At 47.7% G+C, this 15,689-nt stretch overlaps 1 protein-coding gene across 1 annotated transcript in view; it reads right to left on the bottom strand.

Moving 5' to 3' along the window:
• LOC147041485 (cadherin-7-like) overlaps nt 1-15,689 on the bottom strand; it is a 59,942-nt gene that overhangs the window by 24,949 nt on the left and 19,304 nt on the right. Inside the window, exon 5 of the mRNA XM_085939202.1 lies at nt 10,018-10,589. Coding sequence (XP_085795328.1) covers nt 10,018-10,257 — 240 coding nt within the window. The 5' untranslated portion in view covers nt 10,258-10,589. The remainder of the gene's footprint in view (nt 1-10,017; nt 10,590-15,689) is intronic.

Below are 15,689 nucleotides of genomic sequence, written 5' to 3'. Positions count from 1 at the left end.
CTTCCGCGCAGGTAAAATGAGGGAGACGTCCCTTTCTGTGCCGTAGCTTCATCCATCATGGGGTTTCTATTGCCGCTTAATTAGTTGGCCTTGCTCTCTGCGTGCAAAGCTACTTTTCATCCAACGTGAAACTTCAGCCTCAGGGCAACACGCGCCGCTTGATAGACAATGGCGGCGGCGACACCCCGTGCAGATGCTTCGGGGTCAATGAGATCGCACGGGGGGTCGCGTCGCACTCATAACACTAATTAGAGTCCCCATAATTAAACTCCAGAGTCTCTCGAGCTTAGTTGGGAAGGGGGGGGGGGGGGGGGGGTGTTTTTGGCAGACGCTAATCAGAACTGAGCCACTTTGAATTATTTGAAGGCTCTCATTCATAGTGAGGTGGAAACGAAATGGGCTTGAAAGACGGGCAGGTAGGCAAGAAGAACGAGAACAGCCAAGAGCCATCGATGTGACTTGGAGTCGATTGGCGAGTGAGATGAGATGAGACAAAACAACGTCTCATTCAGCGTCGGCCATCTTTTCCCGTTCATCCATTTTCAAACTTTGCACATCCGCCAACATCAGCATCTAGCACTTGTTAAGAGCAAACGCAAAGCACAAGCGCACCTCCAAACGTCCACTCCAATGGACCCCGACGGGCTAATTAGCCCACCGCAAAGTAGCCCGTAAAGCTGCGGGTGCGACGCCGAGCTATAAAAGTCCAGCGGCGTCCGGGGTGCGCCAAGCTTGAAGCGCCACAAGTCATCCCAGCCCTCTAGGTGCAATCACGCTGGAGTGCGCCCGTTCCGACTCGAGTGAGCTTAAAAGTGACTTTTTTAATGAGCTTGGTCTTTGTCTGTGTGTAACTTAAAGTCAAAGTGCCACGACGTTGGCAAAAACAAGCCCGTGTCCGGAACAGGTTTCGGTGAACGCTCACCCCAAAAAAAAAAACATGAACAGGAAATTGGATTAATACACCTGTATGATGTCGAGAACAAAGCTCAGTCTCAAGAGTTGAAGTGGAACAGCCACTTGACTACCCTTCTTCATCCTTTTCTTCTTCTTTTTTTCTATTTCCTTGGCATAATTGCGTCTGCTTGTTTACCGCTCTCAGGCTCTCTGCCGCTTGATTTCCGACACACATTTGGATTCATAAACATGACCGGCCTCTCGTTTAACGAGAGCAACATCGCTAATCTCCTTGCGGGGATGCCTGAAGCCACAGATTAAAATGGCCGACAAGGACACGGGGCGGCGGGTGACGGCCACGCACGATTAGCGACACACTAGCCGAGGACGGCCGCCATTTTAGGGAGCCGGAAGGAGTTCTGCTAGCTTTTCGCCCTGCTGCTAGGCTCATTAGGACGCATCGGATACACGGCGGCAGATTTATTGTTAGCATCAATACGATTTACAACCAATCCCGACGTTGTTTTTGTCCAATCTTTGTATCCGGGAAATATTTTACGACGCCGTACGTCAACCTGTTCCTGCATCTTTTTAGTCAGACGACTGCATTCTACATTTGGAGCTCGGTTAAGTGATGGAAAGACAGAACGGCCTCTTTTTGATCTATAGAATCTGACTGTGGGTAATTCAGTTCCCTGTCCTTGCAGTTTTGTTTTTTTTTTCTTTGAGTGGGACTCAGACAGAAAGGGCAGGTCTCCATGGCGCTGCGTGTAAATATTGTCATGACCGCCGGGAAAAGCATCCCAGTGTTTACTGCTCGGCTCCCTGAGCGGACGAGCGCCAGAACGCCACCGTGTAGAGGAAGCGCAAAGAAAAAATATGTTTGGAGCCTGACATTTATCAAAAGTGGCCTTTAGTCAAAGTCCTGGGCGAAGCGTGAAGAGGTTTCCTGATGAGGGCGCTGATGTTTGTGGCTGCTGTGAGCCGGTCAGGCAGACGCTGGCGTTTAATAGCGCAATCCATCTGCCCCATCGGCTCCAATCGCATCCAAAAGCGGCGCCGGCTGGGATCGGAGATGCCGACGACTCCGTTTGCGCCTCGTTTTTCAGTTAATAGACGTCGATGACATCCGGTGACTTTTCATCGAGTTCGGATCACGCTTAACCGGGAAGATATCGGCTACGGCCCGACGACTTTGGGAAGGAGACGTCTTCAATTTCGCACTTTTGAAAAGCGCTCCCGGGTGTGAAATAACGCATCTGCCGTCACGCCATCGCTGCAAATTGCCGTGGCCGGGACGGGCCCTGTCTCAGAAAAATGCAAACAAGAACTTATTTGGCATTTTTCAGATCCATTTGGACACGCTTGCTTATGGCAAAAGAGTGTTTTGAGGGCTCGGTCATAAAAGAAGACCTGAGGCAGCTTGTTTAGAGAAGGCCATCTTGTCTCATGCTCAACACGTTTTGTAACCGTGGCAACCAAGGGCAACAATTTTCTCAACACCGTGACCTGATGTTATGTTGTTCTTCTACAGACGGGCTAGGAGTCACAGCTCAACAGCGCCTCTGCTGGTGGCAGCCAAGCAATGCACACTGTTTTGCTTCCAAATCAACAATGGATTCTCAGATGACATCATCATAATGCTTCATTTATGGCATGAAACTCACATTTCACAGCTATTTGGAAGAAAACAATTATGCAAATGAAGCTATTATGCATTATATTTTTAAAAGGATGAGGAATATATTCCAAGAGAAATTAGCATGTAATATTCAAGCCCGAGGCTGGTCTATGCTAAGCGGCATCAGCGCGCAATGACTTGCTTTTAAAACAGAAGGTTCCTGTTTGAGGGGATTTTGCAAAAAAAAAAAGTTCTCACCCTGGTTGCATTCTGTTACAGAAAAAAAAGCAGTTACACTTCATTATTACATTTACGTGACATCGTTTTCATAATGTCACATTTCTCCACACATTATAGTGACAAATTTTGAACAGCATTTGACAAAATACAACCACAGCGTATTGGGTCGGCACATGTTTGGCCTGAGCGCGTGTCCTCGGAGCTCCTGGCAAGCAAGCGCGCCGCTTGATTTGATGTACTCGCATTGATTGACTGCCACGTAAAGTGGATCCCATCCACCACGGGAAATAAAACAGTCGCAAATGACCCTTGAAACTATTTACCCAGCTGCATTAGCGCCGGCAGCTAATTATAAGGAAGGCGAGCTCCGCGGCCATTTTATCAACCGGAGCGATTTCTCAAGTCTTCCCGGCGACGATCTTCTCGTCCCGAGATTCTCCTCCCACTCATCAATGTGGCGGCGCCTCATCCGCTGAGCGACGGATTCTGATTACATTTGGTGGACGCGGGCAGAACCGGACGAGGAACTTGGACATGGGCCGCCTAGCTTTGCGCGATTGGAAGCCAAAAAAATGCTACATGGCGACATCTTTGGCTTCATGACAGCTTTAGTGTCTTACAGCGCTAATTGAGCTTTATGAGCTGCGAGAGCCAACGACAGCGGCGCGCCGAGCGAGACCACCTGGACTCCCAAACTGAGCATGGTGCTAAAAATTGACAAAGGGCCCTGGAGTTGGACGAATCCCCCAAAGCGCCAGATGACTGACTTTACGACACAAGCCTCTTCCACTTGGTGAGCGTCGCCACAAGGTCACTTTACGATGGGCACTTTTACATCTCGGGATTTTATGAAAAAAAAAATCCCAATTGAAGTCCGACTGCTCCCATTTGCTGTTCCATGTCATCTATACAAATGTCTTCATAGAACTATTTTTGTTTTCCTACTTAAACGGCAAGGCACGGCAAACGGCTTAATTGCTTCAATTGCTTTCCACTTGACCACGGCAGGAGCTTTGACTCAAAACTCGGCCGGCACGAAGCAAACAAAATCGATGTATCGACTCAAACAACATCTCTCAATTGATCTATTTCCTCTTCCTCTCAACACAAATCCTTGAACCTGCCACTCAAGCCGCGTTTTACTTCTCCAGCTTGATTGAAAGCCTCGCACCACTCAAGAAAAAGAAGAGGAAAAAAAAAAAAAAAAAAAACCCCCAGCAGCATTTTTATTTTATTTTAACGCAGCATCAAGTAAAATCCGAGGGGATTACAAGCATCTTCACGACTTCAAACAATGAAACGCCAGATTAATTAAAGAGCAACATGCCTTTGGAGACTTTGGATGTGTACACAATGCTTCCAGTGCTGGATTCGAGTTTGGTTTCCCTGGTCTATCGGCCGCCAGGACCGTAGCCGTCACCCCGTGGCGTCATTTCGCGCTGAACTCATCTCCTCCATTGAAAGCCGATCGGTCTGCTTTCAAGAGACGGGGATATTTCTGCAGAAATCTCTTGGCTTTGTTTTTTTTTTTTTTCCTCCCAGTGAGAGTCTCTAATTTATGACTGCAGCCTGGCTGTGTCAAAGTCATTGGAAGTGCAGAAAGAGTCCAAATGGAATGAGATGGAGGCTGAATAGCGGCAACATCATTTATCTGGCAATCGCCCGTCGTCAGGGAAGCCCTTTATGAGGCCGACAAGCGTGTTTTGTTTTTTTCTCGCCAGAGATCATAAAACGCTGCTACGTCTCCCAGCCCGTCATGAAATCATCATCATCATTATTGGCTGACATAATCCAAGGTGATCGCATTGCATACAGAACCGGGCGTGGCTATTATTATGAACGAGCGCATTCGTCGATGCAAAACGATTTTCTTGTAAAGGAAAGAATGCAATGATGTCATCAAGAAGGGCCATAAAAGCAAAGTGGCCACAATTGAATGCTCGCTGAGCTGAGCTCTGATGAGATTTTCAGAGGTGATCCCACTACTACCCCCTGGTGGCCAACACAAGAAAGAGCAGCACAATCCGCATTGAATTGAATGACTAAGTGGCACTCCCATTCTTTTTATTTCGATTCCGCTACTAACGTTTTGGAAAGCATAATAGTATAAAATATATATATTTTTAAGTTGAATGACAAAAAAAAAAGGATGACGAAAAAGCCTCCGCAAGGCCCTGTTGATTGCTGCTGGGGGCTTTCAATATTAATATTAGTATTGGAATAAATCATGCTATTTTCTTTTCCTTTGGGCAGGCTTGTGATGAATGGCAAGCTCAGCGGATCATTAGACTTGCATGACGTCCACGCTGGTGTATGAGATGAATTCGCAAAGCCCATTTACATCTGGGAAAATCAAGACACGGGAAATCGGTCGACGAGATGGTCCGCTCGGTCATTTGGCCGGGAGGACCGCATCGCAACTCCATCAATGTTTGAGGGGATGGAAATGAGCACGGCCGCGGCGCTTCTTCACGTTCAAAGTCGGCGCTCGCACATGTAGGTCATTCCCACTCCCCTTGGAAATGAAGCCCCGCCCACTTTTAGGATTAGCGGCCATCATTCATTACAAGCGCACTTAATTACGGCGGGAGGTGGCTCGGCTGCCCATGCCGACTCCTCTCCCTCTCCCCTCTCCCTCCCCACTTTGAGCATATTAGACTCTCCTTCACCGAACGACATGCCTCCAGGTGACTCGAGCACAGCTGCAATTCGGACTTGTTTACACACCGACCTAAAAGCAGATTAGGCAGGCTAATCAGGTTAGAATGAGAAATTCAACTAACTCGGTGAGACCGTCCCGCATCGTCTTCCAGGCAAAAATGCTACTAAAAAAATAATTCAAAAAGCAAAGCAGCTTGAAGCTTCAGCTTTAACTTTTTGTGCCCTTGACACTTGTTTGGGAACACTCATGATCCTTTTATCCTTTTGGGGTGCACTTGTGTACATTGGCCACACAAAGAGATTAAAAAAAGTGTCAAAAAGGATAAAATTATGAAATACAATTTAACAACTTCATCGTGTTATATATTTATTCATATATTTGGAAATTACCCAAACATTTAAATCACGCTTTTAATTAATTAGTGCAGTAGGCAGGATTAAATGGAAATAAATGAGAATAATTATGTGTGTTAATGAATATGTTTTAATCATGCATTAGTAATGCAAAAACATTTACTTTTGTATTTGTTAAAAACTAAAGCCATTAACATTAAAGCTATTGTTAGGGTTGAATAGATTAGGGTGATCATATTATGTTGGAATGTAATCAGTGGTGATTGACCTAAGCTTGTCCTGTCTTAACAAAGGAGCAGAACAAAGTGCTAAGATCCTTTGCACTGATTGACCAATTGTAGAAGACGCAATCAAAGTTGTTTTGTCTACTCAACATTGTAAAACATCCCCCGCTATGATGTGATCAGAGGCCAGGTGTTTCAACCCCCACCTTGGCCACCACACATGTAAATTGGCACCCCCACCCTTCTTTTCTCAATAAATACTCTCTTGCATGGGTGCAGCGGCAGACTTTGTTCGAACAGTGCTGTGTCAACAGCATCGAACAATTTCTCCACTTGCAGAAGTAATTCTCCACGTGTAAGTGTTCAAAGGGCATACTGTCTCCTGAGTTGTTCTTGCACAGTAAGTTAGAGTCGAAACATCTCTAACAGCTATGACAAAAGGACTCAAAATCTTGGATCTATTCTAGACATTTTAAAAAATGCAGCAATTAATGGTTTCATCTCATGTCAATACATATTTAATATCAATTTGCCTTGAACAATTTGAAAGAACCCAATTCAATAAAAATGTGAGAAATGAGTTGCTGTATCTTCATATCATCGTGCTATCAAACATTCCATACCATGGAGTCTTTTAAGGAGCCGCTTATGCCCCCAAATATGCTTGGGCGGCGCTGGCTCAGCCCCAACAATCACAGAATCATCATTGACTTTGCATTGATCACAATCAAGTGGCCATTTTATGTGCAAAGCTTGACGAGGTGATGATTGTACGGGAATGAAATGGAATATGACTCTGACTTGTAAAAACAAAAGCACTTGAAATTAGCTCATCGGTCTCGTCGGCTTCGTAAAAAAAGCCACCCTGACCGTATATCACTATGTCCGCCGCCCGCCAAATCAGGAATACTCGCCGTCGTAAAATGGAGGCTGGCGAAAAGTGGAGTGCTGTAAATTTACCTCGCTCCTCCCTTCCATGGCAGATACAAGTACAAACTTTTTTTTTTTTTTTTTCGTGAATTCACAGCACACCAATAACGTTGGGCTGCCGCAACGAGCGGGCCGCTCTTGAATTATTCAGCAGCGAGACCTGTTGGGGATGACGAAAATCCAACACATCAGCAGTTCACGAGCGGGCCCCCCCCCCCACAAAAAATGAAGATGAAAAAAAGGCACATAAAAGGAGCCAGGCTCAAAAAGTTGGAATCAAACTATTCCATGCACATCCTCCTTTCATGTTCCATCACTTTAAGAAGACTCGTACACACGCCAAATGCTTCCTGCGCTTTGGAATCAGCCGCCACAGAATGACGTCACATGACCTGTGTCGTCACCTAGCGGGAACTCTTCCTGCTTCCGACTTGGGGCAAATATCAATTCCTGTTCAATTTCCAGCGGGGTCCATTTTGTGTTCGGGCCCAAGTAAAACGGACTTCTGGGTCCAGCACGCCCCTCCCCACCCTCCTGAATTATCACCCTCCTCCTCCCTTATCTCATCTCAGCAAAGCACGCTATGCCGAGTGACCTTTGCCGCCACGTCGCACGCTCGCCGACCTTTTAGACAGCCGACGTCCGCGTCGATGATAATGAGGACCGCCGAACAAAACGGGATTAGCATCACCGGCGTCCGGCTGCCCGGGCGCTAAAGTGCGCGTGAGTCACCGTCGTAAACTTATTTATGGGCTTTCCCGTAAATATAATCATCCGTTGTAAAAAAAATGATTGATGAAGCGGCAAAGGAAATATTTTCATAGCCTCGTCCTCCTTTTGGCAAATGGCAGAGGATATCTACAGCAACTTTGCGACCACATCAGGTAGCAGGTGCGCTCCGCAGGCCTTTCAGTCAAGCAAAGCCAGAGAAACACGTGCATGCACGTTTCCCGCTCGGGATCATGTCATCAACGTCCGCGGGGGACCTTTCAGAACAAGCGTCTGTCCCCGCGGCGGCGGACAGATGCTCGCCGCCCGCGTTCCCTTGAGAAGCGCGTTCCGGCTAAGAGGAGTTTGTTCGCTATTCCGATTTGTGTTCGGCAATCTCCCGCCCCGCTAGGGATGCGCATTCAAATCCATTCCCTTGATCAATGGGCGGGAAAATGAACATAATACATCAGTTGATGGCGGAAAAGAGAGATGAAGAAGCGCAGCCCGAGGCTCAGAGCTGCACTTTGTCACATTCAAGCGCTAACTGTCATGTGTGAAGAAGAAGAAGAAGAAGAAGAAGAAGAAGAAGAAGAAGAAGAAACTCTCAACACCGCTCATAGGCCAAAATGAAGGAATGTGAAAATGTCAACGTACTAACTTCACCAGGCCGGGGAACCTCGGCCTATTGATTTCTTGTAGCGCAAGAAAAAGAACCTGCACAAAACTCCTTTCTGACTTTTTGGATGCCGTCGACAAAATTTCATCCTTTGTCAGCCTCCAATTTTGACAGATCTGCATCGCCGCGGCCGAATTTTCCAGTTTAGTGCACTCCAATTATTTTCTCCTGACATTCAAAGAGTGGACGAGCCAGAGCAACCTTTTAATTTCCTCGGCTTTCAATGAGCCTCTTTTTTATTTTATTTTTATTAGTCATATGAAAAGAAAAGTCATTTTCAAATGCCCTTGTAAGCATGCGGTGGCGTCGGCAGTGTACAAGGTGGGAAGACTTTTACTAAATCAGTAAAGACTGCAATTGAAAGCTATTGACAATTTAAAAAAATAAAAAAAAAAACACTCAAAAAATGTCACGTCGCACAGCCTTCTGAGCTACTATTAAATCTTGCGCAAAGTTGCTTTCAAGTGAGCGGCCGGCAGAAAGCGGGCTAATTGTAGTGCTGCGTCACTAGCGTGTCGTGGTTCCGCCGTGCCAAGGCCAAGCAGAAGGCTTTCCCGCTAGATGTTGCAGGACGGAGGAGAAGAACGGGACAACCGAGCGGCCACCTAGCTCCCCGCGGGATCGGAGCTGCTAATCCGGTTCCGAATGGCTTTGCCAGAAAACAGCGACGGCGTGCCGCCAATCAGCCCGCAGATGAGCGGAAAGAGCAAAAAGTAATTGGATCATAAAGAGCAGACAACTCCAGGGGGGGGGGGGGGGGGTGGGGGGGGGGGGGCGCAGAGATGACTCCATCTGGAGTCAGTGATGCAAGCCAATCATGGACACACCCGATGGTGCGTCACTATTATTATAAATTGCACTTTTTTTTCCTTGTTTGGACATACTTGACACTTGTTTTGATTCAGCGGAGCGAACGAGTAATTTCCGGTCTGAATTTGCTGACTAAGACAAACTATGTTAAGGTTATTTCCGGGTCGAGGTCAAATTCGGACCGTGACAGTGCATAAAGAGGTAGGCCATCTTGTTTTTGCAAATTCTTTCATTTGTAAGCGAATCCGATAATAAATGTAACGGCACACGCAGGAAAATGGTGCATTTGCACTTAAGCCGAGGTTTAATATGCATTCAAAGGCAGGCAAGTTTTTTATCTTATGTTTATCGCTTCAGCAGAACTAATAGCATCAATAAAAGTCCAAATATTCCATACCTATCTAGTAAACATCCGGCCCTGCTGTTTTCTTGGTGGCTTGCTGCCTTATTTTTAGAATTCACAACAAACACGGCGTCTGTACGCCCGGCCTGGCCACACGAGTCACGACATTACATTCATTACGCTCCTATATTGCCTTTTTTTTTTTTTGTAAGGAGCTAGCGCGTTGTTCAGGTTGTCTCCACGGCAACACAAGGACCTTCTGGAAGTTTGCTTTTGCGTGTGAAGTATGTGGCCAAATTCATTGCAGCTGCTTCCACTTTGCAATTTCTTCCACTTGCGTGCGCCGCTTCTACCTGAGGACAAGCTTTTACAACGAGAGCTTCAACATATGTCGTTTCTGCGACATTAGTCAAGAGTGGCTCCGCCCCAAGCAACTCAAACCTGAGTGCTACAAACTGCTGAAACAAATGTATCTACATTCGGGCCAATTGTGGTGGCAAATGCAAACTCAATGAAAAAAACAAAAAAAAACAAAGTCAAGCAGGTCACTCACCTTTCCTACATAAAGCGGCTCGTTTCCCGTGAACTCCTCCAGCACGAAGAACTGGTTCCATACCCAGCTGCGCCTGTGTCTGTGCGGGCCCCCCCGAGGGGGTGCACCTGATTTGTCCCGCTCTCCGGAGCCGCCGCCCCCGTCGGGCCCCGAGCAAGCTCCCTGGATGGAAAGCAGGAGGCCAAGGAGCGCCAGGAGAGCCGGGGCTCTGCGCACGGCCGAGCAGCACCGTGCCATCATCTGCGACACCCCTGCCGCGCTGCTCCAAACCGCACTCAGGCCAGAAGAGGAGCAAAAATAAAGAAATAAATAAAGAAATAAATAAATAAGATGGAGGGGGGGGGGAAAAAAAGCTAAAATGTCAAACCCCCTCTGGGTTTTTATCCTCACAGTGCCAAGCTCGTTTCACCGCGGTGCGGTCAAGCTCGGCATTCTGCTGTTTTTTTCTCGATTGGAGACTAAAAGCGAGGTAATTCCTTCCACTTGGGCGCCGGGGAGTTGACATTAAAGGCGGCTAACGGGGTCAGCGGTGGCCCAGAAGCTTCTCGGCGGCAGGGTCCGATAATTGGCACCTATCGGAGCGCAGAGAAGACAAAAAAGACAACGGGAAACGTCAGCAAAAGTGCCGCCGTGACCGCGGCGAGTAATGTGATTACTGGCGTGCCTGTAATGTGATTACTGGCGCACCAGTAATGACATGCTCTCGCTAATCATATAGAAACTCAAAAGACAGGCAATTGGGTCACCGAGCCAAGTTGGAGTGCAAAAAACAACTTTTCATTTAAATGGTAAATTGCCTTTACAAAGTTTGAGTCCGCATAAAAATGCATTTGCAGGATGTCACAGAAAGGGGGCGATGTAACCAGATTTGCGAAACGGTGCAATAACAAATAGGATCGTTCGATGGAACTCTTACGATTTTGCGTTACTCGGCGAGTCATCCGACTTTGCCGACAAGCTCGGCCCACAGCGAAAAGACAAAAATGATTAGCAATTTCGTGTCATCCTTCGGTCTTGAACGGAACAGTTTGCTAGCAATTGGACTGCGTTGATTCAAGACTGACACGTCGGCCAAACTTGGATGTTGCCGAGCAAAATTGCTCATCAAGGACACCTTGGCTTTTAAGAAGGTCCGCTCGCATCTTGTTTAGCGAACGTGGTGGCTTGCCACTGCCTTGGCAGACGAAACGTCTCACGATGACCCGCCGTCACAAAGGATCGTCAAAGGCCTCCATGCTAACGAGCGCGACAACAAAGACCGGTCAACTGACTCCCAATTATCTGGCTGCACCCCAGCAAGGTCATCGTGGACACGCTAACAAGTCACGTGGGCGGGTCGGATTAAAAATAAATCGGAGGCGACCTCAAGCCGGATGCTCGGCGGCACGCCGGCCTTTGTCTTAACGCCCGGGCCGCGTGCCTGACAGTTTACCCAGCATGCCTCAAACGCGGAGGAGGAGGTGAAGAAGGTCGTGATATCTTGACACGAAAGAATCCCAGCAGGACCAAGCGGCCTTGTCACGAAGGCGGTCGGTTGGCCGCGTACGAGTCGCGAGGCGACGTGCGCGCGTCCTCCGGCCTCCTTGCGACCAACAAATGCCACGTAAACGGCGGGAGGTCATGTGAGAGGAGACGTCGAGAGAGCTTGGCTCGCACGCGACGTTACGCTCGGCTCACCGAAACGCTCTCTTGACTTTTCGGCGATATCCTGATCATGAGAACATCGCATCGTGATAACCTTCGTATGGAAATAATAAGTCGTGCACAGCGTGATAATATTTAATCGTGACATTTGGACGGCGGAAGTCAAAAGTGGAGCAGATGTGTCTGCAGGTGGACCACGCCGATCGGCAAAGCCGAGGCAAACCATCTCCGCAAGTAACAAAGGTTATGAACATTCATAGACTGCACACCCAACTTTTGCATTCATGCTAAAACACCACAGAAGGGCTAAGCATAAGATTTTTACACACAAACAAAGGCATATATTCTTTATCCTCTTCCATCAATGACAAACAGTTTCGCATTATGCTGCTCCCTGCTGGACAAATCACGCATAGCAGAAGGTGGCACAGTGAGTTGACAAATGAAAAACTTCACAAAATATTTCATTCGTTGCATTCAATTTGAATAGGATATGTGTATTCTTTACTAAATATTGTCATTGACAATTTTACTTTTTAATAACACATTCCTGAAAATGTTTGCGTAACAGGGAGCCTGTTTAAAATGTACCTTTTGCTCCAATTCATTTTCAAACTGTGTTTTGGGGACATTATAACCTTCATGTGGTTTTCCCCCCGGGAGGCCGGTCAGTGGGGGGTTGGGGGGCAGCGTCAATGTGATGAGCACGAATGAAGTGAAAATACAAGATAAAGCAGCCCCCCCCCCCCTCCGCCCCCCAGCCGCTGTTTGGCTTCCACACAGTTGTTCTAATCCCATTTAGCCGTCCCACAACAGGATTACCAGCGAGCGCCGCGGGGCCGGACGACCAATCGCACACTCGCTACCGTTTCACGGACTCCTCCAGCACCAATCGTCACCCCACGTCGACGGAGACCTTCCACGCCTTGCTCAAGGGCCCCTCGGCCGGAGTTGAGAAAATCAACGGATTGGGCAACCAAAGCGAAGTGAGAGGTCGGATGGAGGACGTGAGCCATCATCTGAGCCCGAGGTTGGGGCCACAAAGCCACCCGGCCTTTGATTTGCAAAACCCCCTTTTGGCCACGCCGCCCGCGGGGGGGGCAAGTGACAGCCGGCACAACGCAGCGGCTAATTTTGTGGACAGCGAGTCAGCGAGAATGGTAATAATATTTATCACGCTGGCATTATTTCCAAATGGCATGGGACATTTCATTAGGCACGCTTGCACCCCAGGTGCAAAACAAAAAATGTACCCAAAATAAGAATGCTGACTTTTAGATCATGACTTCATCATGGAAATTTCTGAAGCTCAAAAGCATAAGAACGTTCAATGAATGCATTTCACAGTTTATCATGATCATCATTACCGCATATCATTATCAACTGCTTCATCAACAGGCTACGGTGTACCTAATAAAGCGACCCGCCGATGTTGCATATCTTTTTGGACTACTCTATTCAGTTTTTGCTCAAAATCTGGATGCTCTAAGAATAGGTCAGAAATGATTCAATCATAATCTCTTCTGTTGAGAAAGGGGACTCTTCTTCTTTTGTCTTATATTGGGAGGCGGGGGTCACGTCCTCTCTCACGGCGTGCGAGAAAAACCGCTGCTGGGACACGCGTGGTGCACATCCATCACCGCGCAGCCATGGAAAACGCACACACGCCAAAAAAAAAAAAGTTACGCACGCCCTCATCTTCTGCATTGACAAGTGACAAAAAAATACATAAAAAAAAATAGGCGCCGCGGAGGCAGAGCAAATGAGCGCAGAATACTAATGATGCACGACGAGAAGCTGAATATGCAGCGAGCGTGCAAAAAAAAAGGGAGAAGAAGCGAGCCACACTCACCCGCCCAAAAAAAGGTGACACAAGTTGCCACCGGCGAGGACGCCCAAAGTTGAACGAGCAGGACAACAAGAAAAAGAAGAAAGGAGGAGCAGAAGGATGAGGAGGAGGAATGGAACGTGCGTGACGTTGTTGAACAAGTCTTCAATTAGGTCCCGATGGCGTGGATTTGTGTTGCTTGCGCTGACGGAGCCGAGCCGCTGCTCACGCCGGCTCTGCCTCCGCTCAGATGTGACTCGCACTTTCTCTCCAGCCTCACTCTCTCGCTCACTCTCCCTCTCTGCTGCGTAGTGCCGCCTCCTCTCCTCTCTTCCTTCCTCACACTGGTGACCATCTGCAGGCTTCTTCCTCTTCTGCCGGATAGAGCAGAGGTGTCCAAACTAAAGGCCGAGGGCCCGCGTGCAGACCCCCGTCTATTTGTTGACAGGCCTGAAAATGGTTTTAAAAAAGGGTTGGGTGTTTAAAGAGAAAAAAATGGAGAGGCTAAAAGAGTGACAACATTTACCTCGCTGCCTATTCATAAATAATCCATATTTGTTGGACTGTCTTTCGCATATCGACTCAATTAAAGTCCAAGAATTTCTTTGCAGCCTTCGGATTTTTCTGTCTGCGTTGCTTGGATGAAAATGTTTGCACAGCCCTGGAACAGCGTGACACAAATCACAAGGAAGAGAGAAGACGTGCGGGAGATGCTCATAAAAAAGGAGAAAGATGGCGAGAAGGAGTTTTCACACTCGTACAAATCACCCAGACGGAGAGAAAGGACGGACGAGGGGGAGAAGAGGAGAGGGAGATAAAAAAAAAAAAAAAACTGGGAGGGGGCAGAAGGAGGAGGAAAGGAAGATTGATATGAGGAGGAAGGCGATAAGAGCAGAGGAGGGGCAACAAAATGAGAAGATTAGCAGGAGCCAATGAAGATATATGGAGGTGGCGGAGGAGAGGAGGTGAAGGAGACAGGAGGAGCAAACAAAGATAGATAAGGAGGTGAAACGGGCAGGAAGAGATTGAAGAGGAGGATAAGCAAGGAACAAAGATTGACGACGAGGTGAAGCGTGCAATGGAATGAGAGATGATGGATAGGAGAGGAGGAGAAGATACACTTGCTAGAGGAGCTGAAGGAGAATGTACCAAAAAAAGGTGAATGAGATCAAAGATATCTGAAGGATGACATGGAGGAGGTAAAAATGGGAGGGGAGGGGGAGGAGTTGCAAAGAACATTCTGTGCAAAACAAGTCCATTTTGAAAGGTGGCAACTTGTGATGGGCAGATGGCTTGTGAAGATCGTGCTGAAACTTTGAAAAATATTCCAGACACCTTGGTGCACTCTCACCAGTTGTACGTCACGTTCCGACGTATTTACGTTCCATTGATGTACAACCAGTAGGGGGCAGATTTGGTTGGGAGTCTTTGCTTGGCTTTGTTGCTAGCCAGACTGTACGACATCCCGAAAAATAAAGAATCAGAGATCTGGCATAAAAATGCAGAACCAAAGCACTACTTTTGTCCAAGCAAAATACCACAAATCATCATTTGCCAACACGTTGCATTTGTGTGCACTTCCTGGTCTTTTTCTTTTTTTTTTTCCTTCTTCACTAATTGAATTTTCAAATGTCACCATGTAATTACGCTCCCAAAACTCCCCCCGCTTTTGCATTCCTCCCAATTAGCAAAACGTGCCACAAAACACAACGCATCTGCACGCAGGCAGCAGCTGCTTAGCCGCAGATGCATTGAGGGGGAGGCCTCAAAATATCACATCAAAATCTTCAGAAGTTTACACGGAGCGAGCAAACAAGCACGAATCCGCTACGCAGGTGCAAAGTTTCAACATAAAGTATGCAGAAGTCCCACCCCTCCTACCCCCAAGTTCAAAAAACAGACTTGACGGGCGCTTAGCGGCGAGTATTAGTTAGTCACCCGCCGTCGGCGCTGGCTGGGTGTATTTGCATTTTGCCGCCGCAGTCCATTGTCTGCCGCCAGAATGGCGAGCGCCGACCCAAACTAATAGAAAGAGCAGCCCCTGTCTGTCAGCGTGGGGAGGGAAAAGCGGCGAGTCAAAGGTATATGCAGATAGATGAGAGGGAGAGGGGGAGGAGGGGCCTATTTAATTGGACGGTGACATTGGGAGCTCATCAGCGCCTCCCCATCCATCAGCAGATGCCCGCAGGCGATGAGGCCG

The sequence above is a fragment of the Syngnathus leptorhynchus genome, chromosome 19, assembly GCF_054491065.1.
Source record: "Syngnathus leptorhynchus isolate UIUO chromosome 19, UIUO_Slep, whole genome shotgun sequence".
Taxonomy (NCBI): domain Eukaryota; kingdom Metazoa; phylum Chordata; class Actinopteri; order Syngnathiformes; family Syngnathidae; genus Syngnathus; species Syngnathus leptorhynchus.
Note: the sequence above shows the minus strand (reverse complement) of the source record. Positions and strands in the feature narration are given on the sequence as shown.